The sequence below is a fragment of the Bufo bufo genome, unplaced genomic scaffold, assembly GCF_905171765.1.
Source record: "Bufo bufo unplaced genomic scaffold, aBufBuf1.1, whole genome shotgun sequence".
Lineage (NCBI taxonomy): Eukaryota > Metazoa > Chordata > Amphibia > Anura > Bufonidae > Bufo > Bufo bufo.
This window is the reverse complement of record NW_024400125.1, coordinates 1-21,898: the sequence shown is the minus strand read 5'-3', so window position 1 is coordinate 21,898 and position 21,898 is coordinate 1. Positions and strand designations below refer to the sequence as shown.

At 43.3% G+C, this 21,898-nt stretch overlaps 1 protein-coding gene across 1 annotated transcript; it reads left to right on the top strand.

The window, feature by feature from the left end:
• Window positions 1-629: 629 nt before the first annotated feature.
• TMEM74 (transmembrane protein 74) lies at window positions 630-12,632 on the top strand. Its single transcript, XM_040413215.1, has 2 exons — window positions 630-703; window positions 11,605-12,632. The coding sequence occupies exon 2, from the start codon at window positions 11,662-11,664 to the stop codon at window positions 12,469-12,471; it is 810 nt and encodes a 269-aa protein (XP_040269149.1). The 5' UTR covers window positions 630-703; window positions 11,605-11,661; the 3' UTR covers window positions 12,472-12,632.
• The last annotated feature ends 9,266 nt before the right edge of the window (window positions 12,633-21,898 follow it).

Below are 21,898 nucleotides of genomic sequence, written 5' to 3'. Positions count from 1 at the left end.
GATGATTAATTTCCTAATAGTCATATAATTTTCTATATCTATTTGGCAGTTGAAGGTCTTTTTTGTCTGATACAGCACTCCAAATCTAATACATAAAGTGAGTCTATCAGCAGTTTTGACCATTCTATACTGCTGACAGCACTAGGAAGGGTCTAGAGAAAACAGTACAATTTTACCTTTTGGGGAGCTTTAATTATCAGCAGTAGTGTGAATATGAATTTGAATTCTGGCAGATTCTGCTTATGCAAGGTCCACTGGAGGCAGAATTCCATTACGAAGTGCAGTCTGCTTTCTGCATTGAGCTGTATCCCCTCTGCTCAGTCATAGACCAGGAGACCACTATGGCTCTCAGGAGGGGTGGGGGACTGCAAATCAACTCAATGCAGAGAGCAAAAAGCACTGCACAGTGAAGCTCCTATTGAAGGTCACTTGCAGGAGCGGAATTTAGCAGAATAAAAGTTCGTATTCACACTACTCCTGATAACAGCTCCACAAAAGATGTTTGTACTGCTCTCCCTAGCCCCTACCTAGTGCTGTCAGCAATTCAAGAGTGTTGGCAAATATGGAAGTATTGCTTCAATTTGTTTTATTCCGTATTCTAGAAGAACTAGTAAAAACAAAACTTTTGTATAGATCTACAGAATTTCTAAAATGGGAGGCACTCCGGAAAACAGTATGAGCACACAGCCGGGTCTGGTCTGAGGTCTGTGATTATTTGGTCTGTATTACTATAGTGGTCTTTGATTAGTATTTAGGGAGTCTGGTCTAGCGTTGGTATTCAGGGGATCTGGTTTAGGATCTGTATTTATTCTGAGGTCTGTTATTTTAGGAGGTCTCATCTGGTCTTCCTTTTGATCCAAAAATTCATCTGGGAGATCAGGTATCTTGAGTTTGATGCACAAGGGGTCTAAAAGACTGGCTATGTTTTAAACGATTGGACATACAAAGACATTATGTTATTATTTGACCATCAAGCATGGTCCAACTGTGTAGCCTTTCTAACTACTACTATGTAAGTTTGCATCTTTATCCTCATGTGGGACCAGGAATAGACATACTATATAGCTTATGTAATCTACTAAGTTTGGGGGTGGGGTGGTATTGGGGTGTTGTCGGGCATATAAAGCCAAAGGCTTTATATAAAAGAAAGGATCAAAGAAAAAAGTTCTAAAGATTATTGATCCTTGAGGTGAACATATATAACACCTCAAAAAGAGTTTGATCGGTTATTTAACTATATTGTACAATCAGTAAAACAAGGTACAAGCATCTATGCAAAAATATACAGTGGATATAAAAAGTCTACACACCCCTGTTAAAATGTCAGGTTTCCGTGCCGTAAAAAAATTAGACAAAGATAAATCATTTCAGAACTTTTTCCACCTTTAATGTGACCTATAAACTGTACCACTCAATTGAAAAACAAACTGAAATCTTTTAGGTGGAGGGAAGAAAAATAAAAATAAAATAAAAAATAATGTGGTTGCATAAGTGTGCACCCCCTCTTATAACCGGGGATGTAGCTGTGTTCAGAATTAAGCAATCACATTCACAATCATGTTAAATAGGAGTCAGCATACATCTGCCATCATTTAAAGTGCCTCTGATTAACCCCAAATAAAGTTCAGCTGCTCTAGTTGGTCTTTCCTGAAATTTTCTTAGTCTCATCCCACAGCAAAAGCCATGGTCCACAGAGAGCTTCCAAAGCATCAGAGGGATCTCATTGTTAAAAGGTATCAGTCAGGAGAAGGGTGCAAAAGAATTTCCAAGGCATTAGATATACCATGGAACACAGTGAAGACAGTTATCATCAAGTGGAGAAAATATGGCACAACAGTGACATTACCAAGAACTGGACGTCCCTCCACAATTGATGAAAAGACGAGAAGAAAACTGGTCTGGGAGGGCTACCAAGAGGCCTACAGCAACATTAAAGGAGCTGCAGGAATATCTGGCAAGTACTGGCTGTGTGGTACATGTGACAACAATCTCCCATATTATTCATATGTCTGGGCTATGGGGCACGACGAAAGCCTTTTCTTACGAATAAAAACATCCAAGCCAGGCTACATTTTGCAAAAACACAGCTGAAGTCTCCCAAAAGCATGAGGGAAAAGGTGTTATGGTCTGATGAAACCAAGGTTGAACTTTTTGGCCATAATTCCAAAATATATTTTTGGCGCCAAAACAACACTGTACATCACCAAAAGAACACCATACCCACAGTGAAGCATGGTGGTGGCAGCATCATGCTTTGGGGCTCTTTTTCTTCAGCTGGAACTAGGGCTTTAGTTAAGCTAGAGGGAATTATGAACAGTTCCAAATACCAGTCAATATTGGCACAAAACCTTCTGCTAGAAAGCTGAACATCAAGAGGAACTTCATCTTTCAGCATGACAACGACCCAAAGCATACATCCAAATCAACAAAGGAATGGCTTTACCAGAAGAAGATTAAAGTTTTGGAATGGCCCAGCCAGAGCCCAGACCTGAATCCGATTGCAAATCTGTGGGGTGATCTGAAGAGGGCTGTGCACAGGAGATGCCCTTGCAATCTGACAGATTTGAAGTGTTTTTGCAAAGAAGAGTGGGCAAATCTTGCCAAGTCAAAATGTGCCATGCTGATCGACTCATACCCAAAAACACTGAGTGCTGTAATAAAATCAAAACATGCTTCAACAAAGTATTAGTTTAAGGGTGTGCACACTTATGATACAACAAAAACAAAGACAGGTGCACTCTGTGGTCTTACTAAGCCCTCAAACTGGTGTTAAAATTGAGAGATTAGCCAACATGTCCTACGTGAGGACATGTCTGAGCCCGAGCACCACGCCAAGGTTTCTCAAGTAGCTCGGGACCTAACGCTAAACCTACCTGGGCCATATGGGCAATACCAGGAGCCAGTGGGCGAATTACAGGAGCGCAAGGTCCGACTCAAAGCAATCTCCCAGTAACCTCCAGCATGTGACCATGCATATAATGGGAGGAGGCAGAGAGCTCTGAGCCCCACCCAAGAGTTGCTGATATAGCCCGGGCCTCACATGTGCACCAGAATGCTGCCTGTGGATGGAAATAAAGGCACATTCAGACTAGGAGTTTCTACACCTCCAAAAAATTCTAAATACAAACTACTAATTGGCATGGTATTAAAAAGCAGGAAGTGCTCAACCCCATATGCAGTGGTGCATCTATACCGGGGGTCAGATCCTTCACTTGTGGTCCGCTGCTAATGGCAATCCCCAGCAAAAATGTATACAATGGAGGATGCCTGCAGCGGACCACAAGTACCACAATGGACATCCTACACAGGATAGCAAATGTGTGGATGTGATAAACAGTATATATAATACAACAAAAACAAAGACAGGTGCACTCTGCGGTCTTACTAAGCCCTCAAACTGGTGTTAAAATTGAGAGATTAGCCAACATGTCCTACGTGAGGACATGTCTGAGCCCGAGCACCGCGCCAAGGTTTCTCAAGTAGCTCGGGACCTAACGCTAAACCTACCTGGGCCATATGGGCAATACCAGGAGCCAGTGGGCGAATTACAGGAGCGCAAGGTCCGACTCAAAGCAATCTCCCAGTGACCTCCAGCATGTGACCATGCATACAATGGGAGGAGGCAGAGAGCTCTGAGCCCCCTCCAAGACTGGCTGATATAGCCCGGGCCTCACATGTGCACCAGAATGCTGCCTGTGGATGGAAATAAAGGCACATTCAGAGTTTCTACACCTCCAAAAAATTCAAAATACAAACTACAAATTGGCGTGGTATTAAAAAGCAGGAAGTGCTCAACCCCATATGCAGTGGTGCATCTATACCGGGGAAAGGGGGGGGGGGCAGATCCTCCCATTGTATGCATGGTAACATGCTAGAGGTTACTGGGAGATTGCTTTGAGTCGGACCTTGCGCTCCTGTAATTCGCCCACTGGCTCCTGGTATTCCCCATATGGCTCAGGTAGGCTTAGCGTTAGGTCCCGAGCTACTTGAGAAACCTTGGCGCGGTGCTTGGGCTCAGACATGTCCTCACGTATGACATGTTGGCTAATCTCTCAACTTTAACACCAGTTTGAGGGCTTAGTAAGACCGCAGAGTACACCTGTCTTTTTTTTTGTTGTATTATATGTTGGTAAGGCTGATTAGTCAGCCTGCATTTGTGGGAGGGGCGGAGGCTCTTCATATACGAGCCACAGCCTCACTCACAGGCGTGGGTTCTCAGGTGCACAGCTGCTGCTGGGTGTCATTAGCAAACTAGCTTCTCTGGTGGTAGGAGTCTTTCTTTGCAGCATGGAGCCAGAATGGAGCTTGTTATTTTGCTCTCTGCTACCGTAGCATGCACGCGCCATACTATGTAAGTAGGTTGGGCCGGGGCCGTCTCTCCTGGCCGGTCGGAACCGACTTTGCTAGCAAACGGGAGGCTTTGCCTCAGAATCTGCTACCTCAGGTTTGCTCGTTGGGGCTAAATACTTCTATTTTCTTTTCAACTTTGTTTGTTGGTAATAGGAGTTAGTTCCTATAAATCTTACAAGTTTCACTTTGCTTCGTTCGTCTCGTATGAAAAGTTACTTCAGCCGGTTTGCTGTAAAGAAATAGTTACCCGGGCTGCACGTGATGTCATGTTGGAGATTGGACGCAGTTTTTATTGTTTAGGCCTCTTGCTGTAGCTGTAGCTGTTCCTTGCCATGTGTCTCCCCCCCTCCCCCCGCTACCACCATCTTTAGACTTCATGTATTTCACTGCTCCATGTACTTAAAAACCCTGCCGCACTTTCATGCTCTGCTGTTATCCTGAGCGGCATTTACACTTTCGGCTTTTATTTCATGTCTTATGCTGCATCCGCACGTCCTTACTGTCCTGCACTTTTCTACTCTTTGTATTCACTCAGATTGGTCTCACATTCAAGCTGCATTCACCTGTTGGCTGTTACATCTCATTCCGTACCCAGCCGACAGCCGGATCCGTATTACACGCCTGTTATTACATGTTGTATAGTCGGCTTACAGCCATAGCTGCTACTGTTACTCCGTTTTCATGCTCTGGACGCACCACCCTGGTGTTCCCACCTTGCTCCACTCACAACCAGAGCTGCGTTTATACCAAATTTCATGCTCTGCTTATACCCAAAGTTGTGTTCACACTTCTACTGCTACACCAGGTCGTATACCCCACTCACCAAAGCCGCTTTCCATGTCTGCGGTCACATCAAGTTAATATTTTGTTCACATCCAAAGCTGCGTCCGCATGTCTGCTTTCGCATCTTGTCCTATACTCCTTTCACTACTAGAGCTGCGTCCATGTGTCTGCTTTCGCATCACGTCAATAATCTGCTCACTTCCAGGTTGCATTTAGACGTCTGCTTTATACCATGCTTTTCATGCGCTACCCATACTCAGAGCTGCGCCCATACCATGTTTTTTAGGTACCACTCGCATCCAAAGCTGCATTCACCCATTTGTTGTTACATCATGTGTTGTACTCTGCTCCCACTCAAAGCTGCATTCTCCTGTTCATTGCTACGTCATGGTTTTGCTCAATCTCACCGGGGCAGTCTGCAACCACCGCTCTGGTACCTCTCTCCCGACAAACATAATTGCGTTCTTTTCAGGCTTACGTTCCCTTCCTCGGTGGTCTGTTACATTCCATAGGCCTACTTTCTGTTTTAATCCTGGTTCATATTCACTCAGACTGGTCTACTTTTACTTCTGGTTCGTATTCACTCAGATTGGTCTCCTGCCCCAGTTCACCAAACAGCTCCTCAGCAGAGGTCAGTGGGCCAGTAAGTTTCCTGCTATGTTTTCACAAGCTGTTTATTTGTTTGTCACGATAAGACGTGGTGGTTGCTTCGGCCCCATGGCTTCAGGGGTCAGGTCTCGTTCCTAACGATATTTCGCCTTGCATGTTATTCAGGCCACGTAGTTTATCTTAGGTATCGCCTGCCACATCGGTCAGGCTCATGGTTTAATTTCACCTGCACCTTTATTCTGGTCACTTTTTATAGTTATAATAAAAATAAAATAAAAACTCGGCCCCATGGCTTCGGGGGCCCGATGACCGCTTCGGCCCCATGGCTTCAGGGGCCCGATGACCGCTTCGGCCCCATGGCTTCGGGGGCCCGATGACCGCTTCGGCCCCATGGCTTCGGGGGCCCGATGACCGCTTCGGCCCCATGGCTTCGGGGGCCCGATGACCGCTTCGGCCCCATGGCTTCGGGGGCCCGATGACCGCTTCAGCCCCATGGCTTTGGGGGCCCGATGACCGCTTCGGCCCCATGGCTTTGGGGGCCCGATGACCGCTTCGGCCCCATGGCTTCGGGGGCCCGATGACCGCTTCGGCCCCATGGCTTCGGGGGCCCGATGACCGCTTCAGCCCCATGGCTTCGGGGGCCCGATGACCGCTTCGGCCCCATGGCTTCGGGGGCCCGATGACCGCTTCGGCCCCATGGCTTCGGGGGCCCGATGACCGCTTCGGCCCCATGGCTTCGGGGGCCCGATGACCGCTTCGGCCCCATGGCTTCGGGGGCCCGATGACCGCTTCGGCCCCAGGGCTTCGGGGGCCCGATGACCGCTTCGGCCCCATGGCTTCGGGGGCCCGATGACCGCTTCGGCCCCATGGCTTCGGGGGCCCGATGACCGCTTCGGCCCCATGGCTTCGGGGGCCCGATGACCGCTTTGGCCCCATGGCTTCGGGGGCCCGATGACAGCTTCGGCCCCATGGCTTCGGGGGCCCGATGACAGCTTCGGCCCCATGGCTTCGGGGGCCCGATGACTGTTTTCAGTCCTGCTGGGCTGATTGCCTGGTTGGTTGTGCATCTGGGCTGATTTGGCCCCTATGTATTGCATACATACCTGCTTCCCTAATTTCCTAATAATCCATGTTGATTGCTCACTTTATGTTTTGACCGCAAACTGGTCCGGTTCGCCCTACAGCATCATTGTCATGTCTTACGCAGATATTTCGTCTTTCTTTAATTGTTCATGCTTTCGTTCAGGTCCTGCCAGAGGAAGAACAAGTAGGGCAATTCCCTCTAACATTTCAGTCTCTGATCATAGTCGATCATATCTTGTCAACCAGGTCCCCGCGCAAAGTCTTTGCCTTTTTACCACGACCAGGAACTCATTTTCATTGGTAGCTTCATTGCATTGCATTCCCTCACTCATGGGAGGGCATAGACAGAATCTTGTATATTATGGCTTCATAGCTTCTTGACGCACTAACCTCAGACTCCCTACAACCACGTTGAATCGGATTTTGGACAAGGTCCAGCATTTCCTCACTGTAGAAGTTTCAGATAGTAGGTCGGTCTTCACGTCTCAAGCGTAAAAATAATTCTCAGGGGCACACAGTAGAACAACGCGCGGACCACGGCTAGCAGATAGCTGTTGTCTGGGGAACTATTCAAGGATTCTCTTCCTATCTACATGGTTCTTTTTGGCCCTCATTCCTGCATAGTCTAGGCAGTTAGGTTGAGGTCCCACGATCTCCTGAGGCTAGGGCATTGCCAGTACTCGCACTAGAACCAAACTTTACAAGTTTCAGTTGGCTTTTATGATCCATTTCACAACGTATTCCCGGTCCTCCATTCCGCTTTGGGGCAGTATCCGCAATATTGAGCATCATGTCTCTGGCCTTGTCATCCACAAGATGGGTTGTAGGTCTCCTACTGGTCTTGCCTCGTATACCCCGAATTTTCGCTCTAGATCCCTGATGCCTTGCAGTTGGCTTGGGGATTAGTTTGCACATGCCATTCGAATTCCTTTTCTACCCTACTTGGCTTGGTTTTTGCCCACTTATAGGCCTACCCACGATCATGGCTTAGGGCACACAACAAGCCATTTAGTCAGGTCAGCTAAGACACGCCTAGCTGGGTTAGGTTGTTCCTGTTGTTTCTCTCCCTAGGGTTCTTCGGATACCTCTTGGCCGTAGCCATGACCACAAGTTGGTAAGGCTGATTAGTCAGCCTGCATTTGTGGGAGGGGCGGAGGCTCTTCATATACGAGCCACACCCTCACTTCCAGGCGTGTGTTTTCAGGTGCCCCACCCTCCCTCCCTTATCTTCTCATTTCCACAGGGTATGCCCACATATAGGCCTACCCACGATCATGGCTTAGGGCACACAACAAGCCATTTAGTCAGGTCAGCTAAGACACGCCTAGCTGGGTTAGGTTGTTCCTGTTGTTTCTCTCCCTAGGGTTCTTTGGATACCTCTTGGCCGTAGCCATGACCACAAATACTGTTTATCACATCGACACATTTGCTATCCTGTGTAGGATGTCCATTGTGGTACTTGTGGTCCGCTGCAGGCATCCTCCATTGTATGCATTTTTGCTGGGGATTGCCATTAGCAACGGGCCACAAGTGCAGGATCTGCCCCCCTGGTATAGATGCACCACTGCATATAGGGTTGAGCACTTCCTGCTTTTTAATACCACGCCAATTTGTAGTTTGTGCACACTTATGCAACCATATTATTTTTATTTATTTTTTTTTTCTTCCCTCTACCTAAAAGATTTCAGTTTGTTTTTCAATTGAGTTGTACAGTTTATAGGTCACATTAAAGGTGGAAAAAGTTCTGAAATGATTTATCTTTGTCTCATTTTTTTATATCACAGAAACCTGACATTTTAACAGGGGCGTGTAGACTTTTTATATCCACTGTAAATGATTTATTATACAATAATTTAAAATACAATCAAAGATTAATCAATGTGAAACCAGCGTGTACACAGTACCTCTCAGACATAAGATGAAATATAACGTCTTGACCACACTTTTGAGATATAAAAACTCAATAACATTAATAAAAGATACAAATCCTTGCTCTGCACAAACTATTACAATTCTCGGATAATGGGGTAGCAATATAAATTATCAAGCCTGGTATTGACTATGGAATGACATTTTTCCAATCAGAGAGTTACCTCTGAAATAAATATTTAGGTCTTTTATTCAGTAATATACATCGTTACTGAATAGTGACAATATCGATGTAGCACTTTTAACAACTATACATCCGCCAACAGCGGGGAGTTTGCTGAATATCAGGCTGATTTATTTATATCAATACTACACAAAATAAAGTTATACATTACTGAGAATGCCGATGATGTGCAGAGACTAAGGGAAGTCAGCTCTAAGGTACGATCTGGTTATTAAGATTTTTCTCCTGGGTTTTCTTTGTTTCTCTGTGTTTTCTCTTTTTTTCTTGTTGTCTCCCTCATGTGTGTGTGGTTTAGGATCACAAACTTATCAGTTAGACACACCTTCCTAGCTTGGAGTTTTCCAATCATTGTCGGCTAGGTGTGTACATATGATAAGGACTGTGATGTCATTGTATTACCCAAAATGCACTTCTGAAATGTTACTCATTTATCCCTAGGTGACACTATTACCTAAGCCATTAGTATCATTCTATTAAGGGTTAAATTTCCAAGTATGACTTTATCTCACATTCTATACACGTGACCTCTGGAACCTAAATCAAAGCTGAGGGATTAATTTTGACACGTATACCAATTAAAACACAGACATTTTGGCACCATTTGAATGTTTACCATACTCCTAAATTTATGTTATAGATAATAATGATGAGCCTTGTTTTCTCTTCAAGATATCTGTGCCTCCTCTGCTACACCAACGAGTGATTGATAGTTAAAATAACACATCTTTACAGATACTTATTAACAAAGTCCATACTTAAACTGTTTTCATCATATAATAGGAATATATGCGTTCCTATTGAGAAATATATATGATAACAAATACATAAACGTCCTTAATAATACATAACAATATAAAACGATACATAGGTCTTATTTATTTTCTTATACAAACAAAACTAAGGTTGATTATACGTGTATATAGATATTACAGATTTTCTGCGTCATTATTAAATACCAAACTGTAGAGGTAATTAGTACCAGCTACTTCTAGAGAACATTATCTCCTGTCATAAATCCATAAGGAGAGATGAAGGCCTCTTTTCAGACTGGTACATCCATGAGAAGAAATCTTATTAACAGCGTCGTTCCCATGACCCTCTCTCGGCCATCTTTAAAATACATACATATAGCAATATGGCCTCTTATAGGTCTAATCAAATGCACTATAATTATAATATTTAGATAAATGTTTTATACACTTATGAAAAAGCACAACAGTGTCGAGGGCCATTTCTGGCCACAGGAGGACGTAAAACATGTATTCTGTCTCTCTTTCCCCTCACTCCCTTGCACAGACACCAGAAAAATGCAATGACCCAATCACAGAGCATACATGATTGTGATTGGCTGATGATATAGTATCTTTGAGTCTGAACGGTCTTCAGCCACAGTGGAGGAGGAGCCTTGCAGCCTTCAGTAGAAACATTTAACACCCTTCACTACTATAGACCACCCTAGATGTTATCATTAACCTTTACACTTCTCTAGCCCAATAAAATCTATCTGACTATTTTCCAGGGAGATAACATCCACATTGTTAATTTTTTTATGCAAATATATGAAGATGTAAGTTGCAGGTACACTACTGTAAAAAAAAAGTTTTAGGCAGGTGTGGGAAAATGCTGCTTAGTAAATATATTTTGAAAACTAAATGTGTTGATGTTTGGCAATTAACAAAATGCAAAGGGAATGAAGAAAAAAGAAAGCTAAATTCAATCCACATTCGGTGTGACCACCCTTTGCCTTTAAAACAGCATCAGTTCTTCTAGGCACACTGCACACAGTTTTTAAAGGATCTTTGCTGGGAGGCTGTTCCAATCACCTTGGAGAACTAACCACAGATCTTCTATGGATATAGGATTACTCAAATCCTTCTATCTCTTCATGTAATCCCAGACAGACTTGATTATGTTGAGATCACTGCTCTCCGCAGGACACCTTGTTCTTCTTTATACTGAAGATATTTCTTAATCACAATGGTTGTATGTTTGGGGTCGTTCTATTTCTGACAGCATTCTTACTTTGCAGAATTTTTTCCACACTGACCTAGAACTTTTGCACAGTACTGTATGTTGATGGCAGCAGGCTGTATTTGCACAGATGCCTTGACATGTCTACCCCTTATATGGTACTGTGGATGATCAAGTTGACCCATAAAAATAAATGTATCACAGAAGGTTAACTGAATGTCTATTTAAAGAGGACCTGTCATCTTCCATCAGTGGTGGCTGCCATTACCTGGATGTAGTCGCCACCTCAAATAATCAGCTTTTTTTATTTTTTCCCCATCTCCCCCACATTCCCAAGCCATTCATGCTCCCGATATGCCACTGAGACCATTCACTGCAAAAGGAGTGGCCCTTGGCACTGATTCTCAAAGGGGAATGAAGCAGAATTCCACACAAATTCAATAGCCTCAGAGCTGTGGCTTACTCACCATTGAGAATCAGCATCAGAAACCACCCCCTTGATAGTACATGGCCTCAATGACATGTTGGCTGCAGAAGCTATTGGCACTGATTGTTCATGGAAAAACAGTGACACAATCTTCAGAGCTGTGGCTACCACCAGGTAATGAAGGTTGCTATCGTTGATGGACAGGTCCTCTTTAATATTATTTGTCTGTAATTTTAGATAACCGTTTTCATTTTCTTCTCTTTAACAGATCTTCAAAAATCATGGATAAAGACGTCTATGATCTGTAAAGAAGCCTACAGCTTGGATGGAGCTCCTTCACATCAACGGTCAACCACAAAGGCTTGATGAGTGCAACAATGTGGACTGGGGTTATAATGTCAAAGACCCAAAAGCCTATTGCTATGAAAACCACTGTGTGACCTCAGCCTTGTCACCAGATCAATATGAGTCCATATCATTGGCAACATCCGATGAAGTGTCGTATCCCAAACTATCCCAAGAAGATCATGGCAAAGAAAGAAGGAAGGTGTGCTGCGTCGAAGAAGTGGAAACATCTTTCACTTATGTTGATGAGAACGTGAACATAGAACACGTGACTCATCAACCATTAAAGAATGGCTGCAGCCATCAACATGTCAACTCTGATAGAGAGATCCAACAAGATAGTATTCAAGAAGTGTCTATTATGTCTGACGATGAAGCCACCTCAGAAGCATCTGGGAAGTCTGTAGACTATGGCTTCATCAGTGCAGTGACATTCCTCATCACTGGGATTCTTCTCGTTATAATTTCATACTTATTCCCCAGAGACACTAGATCGGATCCAAGTTCCATCACAGCGAGAGAAATGGAAAAAATTGAGAAGAAGAACGCGATTATCGGAGCTCATTTGGATAGGTGTGTGATTGCCGGGCTGTGCCTTCTAACTCTGGGTGGTGTTGTCTTGTCAGTATTATTAATGATATCCATGTGGAAGGGTGAACTCTACAGGAGAAAGGCGTTTGCTTCTAAAGACTCTGCTAAACTGTATGGATCCATTAATTTCAACCATTCAAAGTCTGGTGGAACTGAAAACACCTTGGTGCAAGAAGAAACAATTGACGTTGTGAATTAATGTTTCCTTCCAGACATGGCAAATGATTTTCATTGTCTGTCGGCTAAACTATTTTATGCTGTAAATCTCATTATTTTTCTTTTTCTTTTCTTTTCTTCTTTGGAAGTTAAAAAAGCACTAGTCGTGTCATATACTGTTCTGTAAAATAAAGCCGTTGTGAGGATTACATGTACAGGGGCGTAGCTAAAGGGTCATGGGCCCTGGTGCAAGAGTTCAGCTTGGGCCCCCTACTTTGTGGAAAGGGACAGGGAAACACATAGCCTTCGTGCCACCTGAGGCAAAAATTGAAACAGCATCCCCCCTCAATCCAAATGCTTGACCTAACCCCTTCCCTTCAGCCAGAGGTGTAACTTGACCAGCATGTACTTTCTATAATACCAGTGTCCCCTTATATGGCACAAGGGACTTTGGGCCCCCTCAGGCTCCTGGGCCCTGTAGCAACTGCTACCTCTGCACCCCCTATAGCTACGCCCCTGTACGTGTATGAGTCTATATCGGGGCTATTAAAACTGACATGAGCATGGACTTTTATACAAAGTTTAAAAGTTGCATTAAACAGGACCTGCACCCACTCCTGACTTGTCTGTTGTAATAACTACTTGCATTCCCCATGTAGTAACACTTTGGGATCATGTTTTCATATAACTTTGTTGTGCCAATCAAGCCTCATTCACACGTTTCACATACAGTATGTGTGCTGTACGTGTTCTCCACAGACAGCACAAGTCCCCATTTATTTAAATGTGTGTATTCAAGGATCAGTGTTATACCAAGGTCCGTGGGTCCGTGTTTTTAGCACAGATGCATGCTCTATTTTGTCCATGTTCACGGATCCTTCACACCCATTATAGTCTATTGGGTCCATGAAAGCCACGGATGCAACACGGATGCCATCCCTGTTGCATCCATGTTTCACGGATCATAAAAAAGAGATGCTGTAAAAAAAATAATTCAGCTGTTAAGGGTCAGTGAAACACAGATGGCACGCGGACAGCAAAAAACGAACACATGGACCGAAAACAGATCCTTCACGGACAGCTTCACGGATGCATCACTGACCAACTTCTCACGGATTTGAGCACGGACACAGACGTGTGAATGAGGCTTTATTCTTACTAGAATTTTATGAATGAATTAACCAGCAATCTGCAATAAAGGTCCAACTGGGTGTTACCAGTTGGGTGTGTGTCCTGGCACATTGGCAGCATTGATTGGATAGTGTCTGACTATGCAGGGACACCCCCCCCAACTGATAACACCCAGATGGTCCTTCATTGTAGACTAAAGGCAATTCATTCATAAACTTCTAGAAGGAATAATGGAAGAATGCCACAGCACAGAGTCATTAGAGTCAATGCTCCAGAATAGTAATTGTATGGGGAATGCACGCAATTACTGAAACAGACCTGTCAGGTGAGGAGAAAGGTCCTCTTTAAAGGGGTTTAGATAATGCTCTGTTGGCTAAATAACCTGCTCTCCAGACTGATACATAGAGGGTCATTTACTATCCAGAAATATGCCTATATTAGGCTTATTTCTGGCACCGCAATCTGCAACTTTTCCCCACTCACGCCAGGTCTAAAAAAGTAAGCATGACATGGGTGGGGAAGGGGACAGGCCGGCAGGCCCGTTTCATTTATCATTTTCTACGTCCGTTTTAGGTGTAGAAAATGGTCCAAATGTAAGACAGAATGGAAGCTGGCTTAAATTTAGACTGGCGCTGGATGCGCTCATAACTTCGTATCCACCACCAGATATAGGGGTTATATATGAACCCCATTGTGTTTAGCTCAATAACAAATGTATTCACTTCTCAACTGAGAGCAGAACTAGTTGTATACAGCTTTGCTGCCTCTGACTGTAGTATTTGGTGAGGAATTGAAACTCATAGTATATTAGAAAACTATAGAATTTTCATTCACACAGTGATTAAGCTTCATTTATACAACATCTGACAGCCTCGGTAGCCCTTTAACCCCAGGAGCCAGTTCTGGCCTACAGGAAGCAACCTCGTTTTTCAATTCTGACATGTGCCACTTTATATGGTAATATCTCTTTAATGCTTTGACTTATCCAAGTGATTCTGAAATTGTTTTTGCGTCACACATTGTACTTTATATTAGTGGTAAATTTTAGTTGCTATATTTTGTTTTGATTTCTATAAAAATGAATAAACTGAAAATGTAGCAATTTTTGAAAATTCTATTTCCCTGCTCTTAAGACAGCTAGCCAAAACAGTTAACAATTCATATTTACCCTATGTCCTCTTTATGTTGGCATCATTTGTTTCAAATGTATCTTTGAAATGACCTTTTTTTGCAGATATTAAAATGTTTATAGGTTTTCCCAGCAATACTTAAAATTTTCAAAAAACATTTACAAAACCTATTTCTTTAGTTACCATTGAAGTGGCTATAAGGAGCCTAGGTACTAGAAACTATACATATATATATATATATATATATATATATACAGTACAGACCAAAAGTTTGGACACACCTTCTCATTCAAAGAGTTTTCTTTATTTTCATGACTATGAAAATTGTAGATTCACACTGAAGGCATCAAAACTATTTTATGTTTTGGTCCAAAAAAGGCATTCAAATTGAAAAATGTGCAAAAAGGACATTTTTAAACTCCACATCCATTTTGCATTAATTCCTGTGAAACACCTAAAGGGTTAACAAAATTCATAAACGCCATTTTGAATACTTTGAGAGGGGCAGATTATTAAATGGGATATATATATACAGTACAGACCAAAAGTTTGGACACACCTTCTCATTCAAAGAGTTTTCTTTATTTTCATGACTATGAAGGCATCAAAACTATGAATTAACACATGTGGAATTATATACATAACAAACAAGTGTGAAGCAACTGAACATATGTCATATTCTAGGTTCTTCAAAGTAGCCACCTTTTGCTTTGATTACTGCTTTGCACACTCTTGGCATTCTCTTGATGAGCTTCAAGAGGTAGTCCCCTGTCAGGTTTAATAAGTGGGATTTCTTGCCTTATAAATGGGGTTGGGACCATCAGTTGCGTTGAGGAGAAGTCAGGTGGATACACAGCTGATAGTCCTACTGAATAGACTGTTAGAATTTGTATTATGGCAAGAAAAAAGCAGCTAAGTAAAGAAAAACGAGTGGCCATCATTACTTTAAGAAATGAAGGTCAGTCAGTCAGCCGAAAAATTGGGAAAACTTTGAAAGTAAGGGCTATTTGACCATGAAGGAGAGTGATGGGGTGCTACGCCAGATGACCTGGCCTCCACAGTCACCGGACCTGAACCCAATCGAGATGGTTTGGGGTGAGCTGGACCGCAGAGTGAAGGCAAAAGGGCCAACAAGTGCTAAGCATCTCTGGGAACTCCTTCAAGACTGTTGGAAGACCATTTCAGGGGACTACCTCTTGAAGCTCATCAAGAGAATGCCAAGAGTGTGCAAAGCAGTAATCAAAGCAAAAGGTGGCTACTTTGAAGAACCTAGAATATGACATATTTTCAGTTGTTTCACACTTGTTTGTTATGTATATAATTCCACATGTGTTAATTCATAGTTTTGATGCCTTCATAGTCATGAAAATAAAGAAAACTCTTTGAATGAGAAGGTGTGTCCAAACTTTTTGTCTGTACTGTATATATATATTCTATTTAATAATCTGCCCCTCTCAAAGTATTCAAAATGGCGTTTATGAATTTTGTTAACCCTTTAGGTGTTTCACAGGAATTAATGCAAAATGGATGTGGAGTTTAAAAATGTCCTTTTTGCACATTTTTCAATTTGAATGCCTTTTTTGGACCAAAACAGGTGGTAAAAAGACTTTTGGATTGTTGTGTATAGAGATAAAAAAAAGGCGGCACACACCACTGTAGAGTCTACGTTCCTTTATTCTTCCATATATTAAAACATCGGGGCTGGAGGTTTTCAGGTCGCTCCAGCCCCAATGTTTTAATATATGGAAGAATAAAGGAACGTACACTCTACAGTGGTGAGTGCCGCCTTCCTTTATCTCTATACACAACCATTGTTGGGACTTCGAATACTGGCTGAGCACCACGTATACTGTTTGAAGTGTCAGAGGGGTTCGATACGTAACGGATAGAGTACCACTCATCTCTACATCTGCGGGTAACATGGTTATTTTATGGATCAAATACCAATTTTGTGATATATATTTAATTTTTTTGTTCCAATAAGAAACAAAATGTTTATTTAAAAAACTATTTTCTAAACATTTTATGTCCCATTAGGTGACTTTAACTTATAATCTTCCAATAATCTGTATAGTAATGTATTATACCTGTCAGTAATACCCTGCCATTTTTCCTACAAGACCCTTCCTCTGGTAGGCTCTCATCGCCATCCGTGTATTGACAACTTTGGGGGCCATCGTTAGGCCTCTATCAGGACCCTGATTTTGTGTTGCCTGGGTCCTGATGGAGAATAGAGGGAGATGTCACACTCGGTAGACCACTTAGATGACAGGATTGACTAAGGGCTCTTTCACACCTGCGTTCTTGTCTTCCGGCATAGAGTTCCGTCGTCGGGGCTCTATGCCGGAAGAATCCTGATCAGGATTATCCCCATGCATTCTGAATGGAGTGAAATCCGTTCAGGATGCATCAGGATGTCTTCAGTTCCGGAACGGAACGTTTTTTGGCCGGAGAAAATACCGCAGCATGCTGCGCTTTTTGCTCCGGCCAAAAATCCGGAACACTATCCGCAATGCCGGATCCGGAATTAATGCCCATTGAAAGGCATTGATCCGGATCCGGCCTTAAGCTAAACGTAGTTTCGGCGCATTGCCGGAGCCGACATTTAGCTTTTTCTGAATGGTTACCATGGCTGCCGGGACGCTAAAGTCCTGGCAGCCATGGTAAAGTGTAGCGGGGAGCGGGGAAGCAGCATACTTACCGTCCGTGCGGCTCCTGGGGCGCTCCAGAGTGATGTCAGGGCGCCCCAAGCGCATGAATCATGTGATCGCATTGGACACGTCATCCATGCGCATGGGGCGCTCTGACGTCATTCTGGAGCGCCCCGGGAGCCGCACGGACTGTAAGTATACCGCTCCCCCGCTCCCCGCTCCTACTATGGCAACCAGGACTTTAATAGCGTCCTGGGTGCCATAGTAACACTGAAAGCATTTTGAAGACGGTTCCGTCTTCAAATGCTTTCAGTACACTTGCGTTTTTCCGGATCCGGAGTGTAATTCCGGAAAGTGGAGTACATGCCGGATCCGGACAACGCAAGTGTGAAAGAGCCCTTAGGTGCTAAATGGCCAGGAAGAAAGTTGAGGGATTGTAAAACACTTTAATTTACTTTTACTTTTTTTTTTTACATATTTTTTAATAAGGGACCCATCCTGAACACCATATTTCTCAATCTATTTACACCTGACAGCTCTAAATAACTGTTTCCCTTGTTATATAACAAACTGGCAGTCTGAAATCACCTCTAGGGAGAGCTTAGTGCATAGGAATTTATACAGTTACCATTGACTGTAATGGAAGCTATAATAAACTCTTTGCACTAAGCTCCCCTAATGGCGACTACAGGCATCTGTTTTCATGAGTTCAGCACCGGGCTTCCTCTCCCCATGGGACCCATAGCAGTAGTATGGTCTGCTGTTATTGAGGTTTATAAAACTGCATATTTGTGCTAGTCACCAAACACATTTCATTAGATAGCATTCAAAGTGTAACTAACCTTTAAACAAACTGTACATTAATCAGTAGTGCAGTGTGTGTACATGAGGAATAACACTATTCTTGGCCACTATCTGACTTGTATCTGTCATGTTTAGCAGTTTTTTCTGTACATAGTGAATGTCTATTTTTCAGTCCTCTCAGAGATGGTGGGTGGAGATTATTTCCCATCCACTGCACACATAAAGTAGAGGAGAATCTGTTTCCTAACCTTCTCTTACTCACTCAGAGGAAGTCCCAGTAATGGATCATGGAAGACATTACAAAGAAGTAACAGAGAAGTACTGACCTGTATGGCGGTGAAAAATGCACTTGCGTTGAGATATAATCTTGAAGACACAGTGCAAAATCTTGCAAGGAATGGATCATGGAAGACATTACAAAGAAGTAGCAGAGAAGTACTGACCTGTATGGCTGTGAAGAATGCACTTGTGCTGAGATATAAACTTCCTATTCAGTCCTTTGTCGGTACCTGTCTCCGTTGTCTCACTCCTGCTGCTGCTCACTTCTCACCCCTTTCCTTTCCATAGACTTGTATTCCCATGTTTAATCTGATACTTCAGCAGAGCTGCTTCTGTCCTGGACAGTTTTCAATAATTTTTTAAAGTGAAAAACAATTAGCAAGGGGGAGAGGATCCTGCAGGTTGTGGTGCTACATTTGACACAACATCTACAAAAGTATAAAAAAAATTAAAAAAATGGGATAATGCAGAGTGTTAATAAACAGGCTGTCAGTTACCACTAGATGCCATTAATCTGTCACTTTGACAATGCTGATGTTGTCTTGAAAGGAGTTGGATACAGTGCCAGGAGACCCTAGAGTTTCATACGTGACTTTTCAGGGCAATTGGGGCACTTTTAATTTAGGTTTAATTTAGGGTGCATTTATTGAGACCAAAGGCAATCTGATGACCGATTTGACCAAATGGGAACCGAAATACATTTTGGGAAATTCGCTTGCCTCTAGTCCTTTCCACTAAGACTTTAAAGACGTTGAGATAATAAAAATTGAATAAGGCAAGTCTAAAGGAACAAGAAAGACTGTAAGTAGAGATGATAGAAGCAAATCACCAATCACAGATCCAGAGTGCTTTGCATTGTGGGGGATCAATGAAGAAGAGGACTAATTAATGGATTTCTTAATTTTGAATAGCATGTAATCCAGCATCTCTGTGCTAAAGGGGTTTTTAGGTTGACCTTGTATAGCAATACCCTATAAATGTCTGGTCGCATGTGTCCTGACTTAAGGGACAGTCAATACTCAGAAGAATAAGGTCTCCTGGCCCTTCTGCTTCTTTGACGTTTGACAAAATGGAAGTATTTGTTGCTAATATCCATTCATATAGGAAGATATATCATTTTTAGGTCCAAAATTTGCTGCTGATTTTTGTTTTGTGTATCTTTATAGTAATTGCGGTTCCATTTTTTTCTGATACCTTGCACATAAAGGGCTTACTGCACCTTGTTTTATTATTAGAGGGATTCTCTGGGATTTAACCATTGATGACCTATCCTTTGGACTGGCCATCAATATCAGGCACAGGATGTTGTACACTTCTAAACCACCACTACCACTTTTAAAGATTCTAAACTGTAACATTTCTAGAAGACAGATCAGTTTATAGGGGTTGACCAACTGCAGCAGAATAACACACGCGGGTCTGGAAAAGCCTGAAAACCATCTCAGGACACAAACCGGGTCAAATCCAAACTGCAGGTGACTTAGGGTGGGTTAATGAGTTGAACAAGTTCTTCAATACTGTAGGTTTGACCAGATACCCACCCCTCCCCTGACCCAATCCCCCATGCTGCTACAATCACCCCCCCCCATCTTCTTCCCCCACCACTACCATCACTGCCTGTTCACCTCTTAGCAACCTACCACCACTCTCCCCCTCTACACCAGAGGACTCCATTGTTCACCCCCCTCCCCACATACCCACCTTGTCCTTCACCACACTCCAAGTGAGGAAAGAACTACAGAAAATCAAGGTGCGTAAAGCTGCAGGACCAGACGGCATCAGCTCCAGGCTCCTGAAGTGCTGCTCAGACCAACTGTGTGGCATCATGGGTCACATGTTTAACATGAGCCTGGGGCTGTGTTGCACCAGTGCCAAAGACCTCATACCCGAAAGACCTCAGCAGCTACAGGCCGGTAGCACTGACCTCACACTTGATGAAGACCCTCGAGAGGCTGGTTCTCAACCATCTTCGCCCCCTGGTGAGGTCTTCATTGGATCCACTGCAGTTTGCCTACCAGCCTAGCATCGGGTGGATGATGCCATCATCTACCTCCTACACTGAGCTCTAACTAATCTGGAGAGGCCTGGAAGCACTGTGAGGATCATGTTTTTTGATTTCTCTAGTGCTTTTAACACCATCCAACCTGAACTTCTGAGGGACAAGCTTGAGATGGCAGGAGTGGACCACCACATGTCACATTGGATACTTGACTACCTCACAGAACGCCCACAGTTTGTTAAATCTCAGGGTTGTGTCTCTGACAAGCTGATCTGCAGTACAGGGGCACCACAGGGAACTGTGCTGGCACCGTCCCTCTTCACCCTATACACTGCAGACTTCTCCATCAACTCCCCAGGCTGCCACCTACAGAAGTTCTCTGATGATTCAGCCATAGTCGGCCTTATCACAGGTGAGGTCGAGTCAGAGTACAGACAGGGGACACAGGATTTTGTGGACTGGATTCAGCGGAACCAGCTCCAGATCAACGTGGGCAAAACCAAGGAGCTGGTGGTGGATTTCCGCAGCCACAGGCCCTCTGCTTTGGTTCCGGTGAACATACAGGGAACGGACATTGAGGTGGTGGACTCTTATAAGTACCTGGGTGTTCACCTGAACAAAAAACTGGACTGGAGCCATAACACTAATGCTCTTTTCAAAAAGGGTCAGAACAGACTCTATCTGTTGAGGAGACTGAGGTCCTTTGAAGTGCAGGGGACGCTCCTAAAGACCTTCTTTGACTCAGTGGTGGCATCAGCCATATCCTCTGTTGTGGTTTGCTGGAGGAGCAGCTTATCTGTGGCTGAGAGACAGAGATTAGATAAGCTCATTAAGAAGGCCAGCTCTGTCCTAGGTTGTCCCCTTGATCCAGTGCAGGAGGTGGGTGACAGAAGAACTCTATCAAAATTAACATCACTGTTAGACAATGTCTCCCACCCCATGCACGAAGCTGTTGTGGAGCTGGAGAGCTCCTTCAGTGACAAACTGCTGCATCCTAGGTGCACGAAGGAACGTTATCGGAGGTCCTTCCTCCTAGCAGCGGTTAGGATTTATAACCACCACTGTTCCCAGAAACCCAGTTGTGAATTTTTCAAGTATTTTTGCTCCTGTTGTGAATGTGATTGCTGCTGTTATGCCCAAATTTCCCCACTGAGAGACAATAAAGGGATTTTCTTCTTCTTCTTCATTTTTCACCTTAAGGACCAGGCCATTTTTTGCAAATTTGACATGTGTCACTTTATGTGGTGATAACTTTAAAACGCTTTTACTTATCTAAGCCATTATAAGATTGTTTTCTAGTCACATATTGTACTTTATGACAGTGGTAAATTAAAGTCAAAATATTTCATTTTTATTTATTAAACAATACCAAATTTAACAAAAATTTAGAAAAATTCTCAATTTTCAAAATTTCTATTTCTCTGCTTTTAAAACAGATAGTGATACCTCCTAAAATAGTTATTACATTACATTTCC

What these genes read in the sequence shown, in the direction of transcription:
- TMEM74 (XM_040413215.1), top strand. Translation starts at nt 11,662, where the DNA reads ATGGAGCTCCTTCACATCAACGGTCAACCACAAAGGCTTGATGAGTGC.